This window comes from Nicotiana attenuata, unplaced genomic scaffold, assembly GCF_001879085.1.
Source record: "Nicotiana attenuata strain UT unplaced genomic scaffold, NIATTr2, whole genome shotgun sequence".
Taxonomy (NCBI): Eukaryota; Viridiplantae; Streptophyta; class Magnoliopsida; order Solanales; family Solanaceae; genus Nicotiana; species Nicotiana attenuata.
In genome coordinates this window covers 16,774-17,412 of record NW_017672288.1, presented here as the reverse complement: position 1 = coordinate 17,412, position 639 = coordinate 16,774, and the positions used below count along the sequence as shown (strand labels likewise).

Sequence of the window (639 nt, the reverse complement as noted above, 5' to 3'; positions counted from 1 at the left end):
TTTCATAGCTTGCGAATCATTTATTGCACGCTTCATGGCCTAGGACGTCATCTTAACCGTCCGAAGACAACATTCATGGTCTGGCGGGAATTTGCATCATGTCTAAGTTTACGCACAATATATGCTTGTATTACTTATTTGCAGGTAAACCGGCAAGCAACAGCTGTCCCGGCAGGAGCATTTCCGCTCCAGTGCCCACAGCCACATCAGACCTGACTACTCCCGTAAGCCTTTCACTCACCCTGACCGAAACATTACGTTCGTTCTTGGAAAGTACGTGTCGGCATACTCCGCCGAGGGATCCCGAACTACATACGGCCTGATTCCTGTAAGACCAGGGATATATAGGCAGCTCAGAAACCCGGGTGCGGCCTATCTTCTTCAAACCGTTTCGTTCGGTCATAATTTGGCCATCATATCTTTACCCGATAACTCTTTCATCCTTTGCGGGTAAAGAGGGGCAGTTGTTGATACCCAATTTTTCCCTATGTATATTTTTTATGCAAAGTACTTTCAAAAATAGCATATATATGCATATATAAGCATCTCCAAGTGTTTCCCTATTTTTTCCTTAATTTAAAAGATTATTAAATCGATTTATCCCCCTATTTTATCCATAACAATCCCATAATTATTTCT

General features: G+C 42.4%; 1 protein-coding gene across 1 annotated transcript in view; it reads left to right on the top strand.

Annotated features, from left to right (window-relative positions):
- Nucleotides 1-216, top strand: part of LOC109212603 (uncharacterized mitochondrial protein AtMg00810-like) — a 7,052-nt gene extending 6,836 nt beyond the window's left edge. The window contains exon 2 of the mRNA XM_019376257.1: nucleotides 145-216. Coding sequence (XP_019231802.1) covers nucleotides 145-216 — 72 coding nt within the window. The remainder of the gene's footprint in view (nucleotides 1-144) is intronic.
- The last annotated feature ends 423 nt before the right edge of the window (nucleotides 217-639 follow it).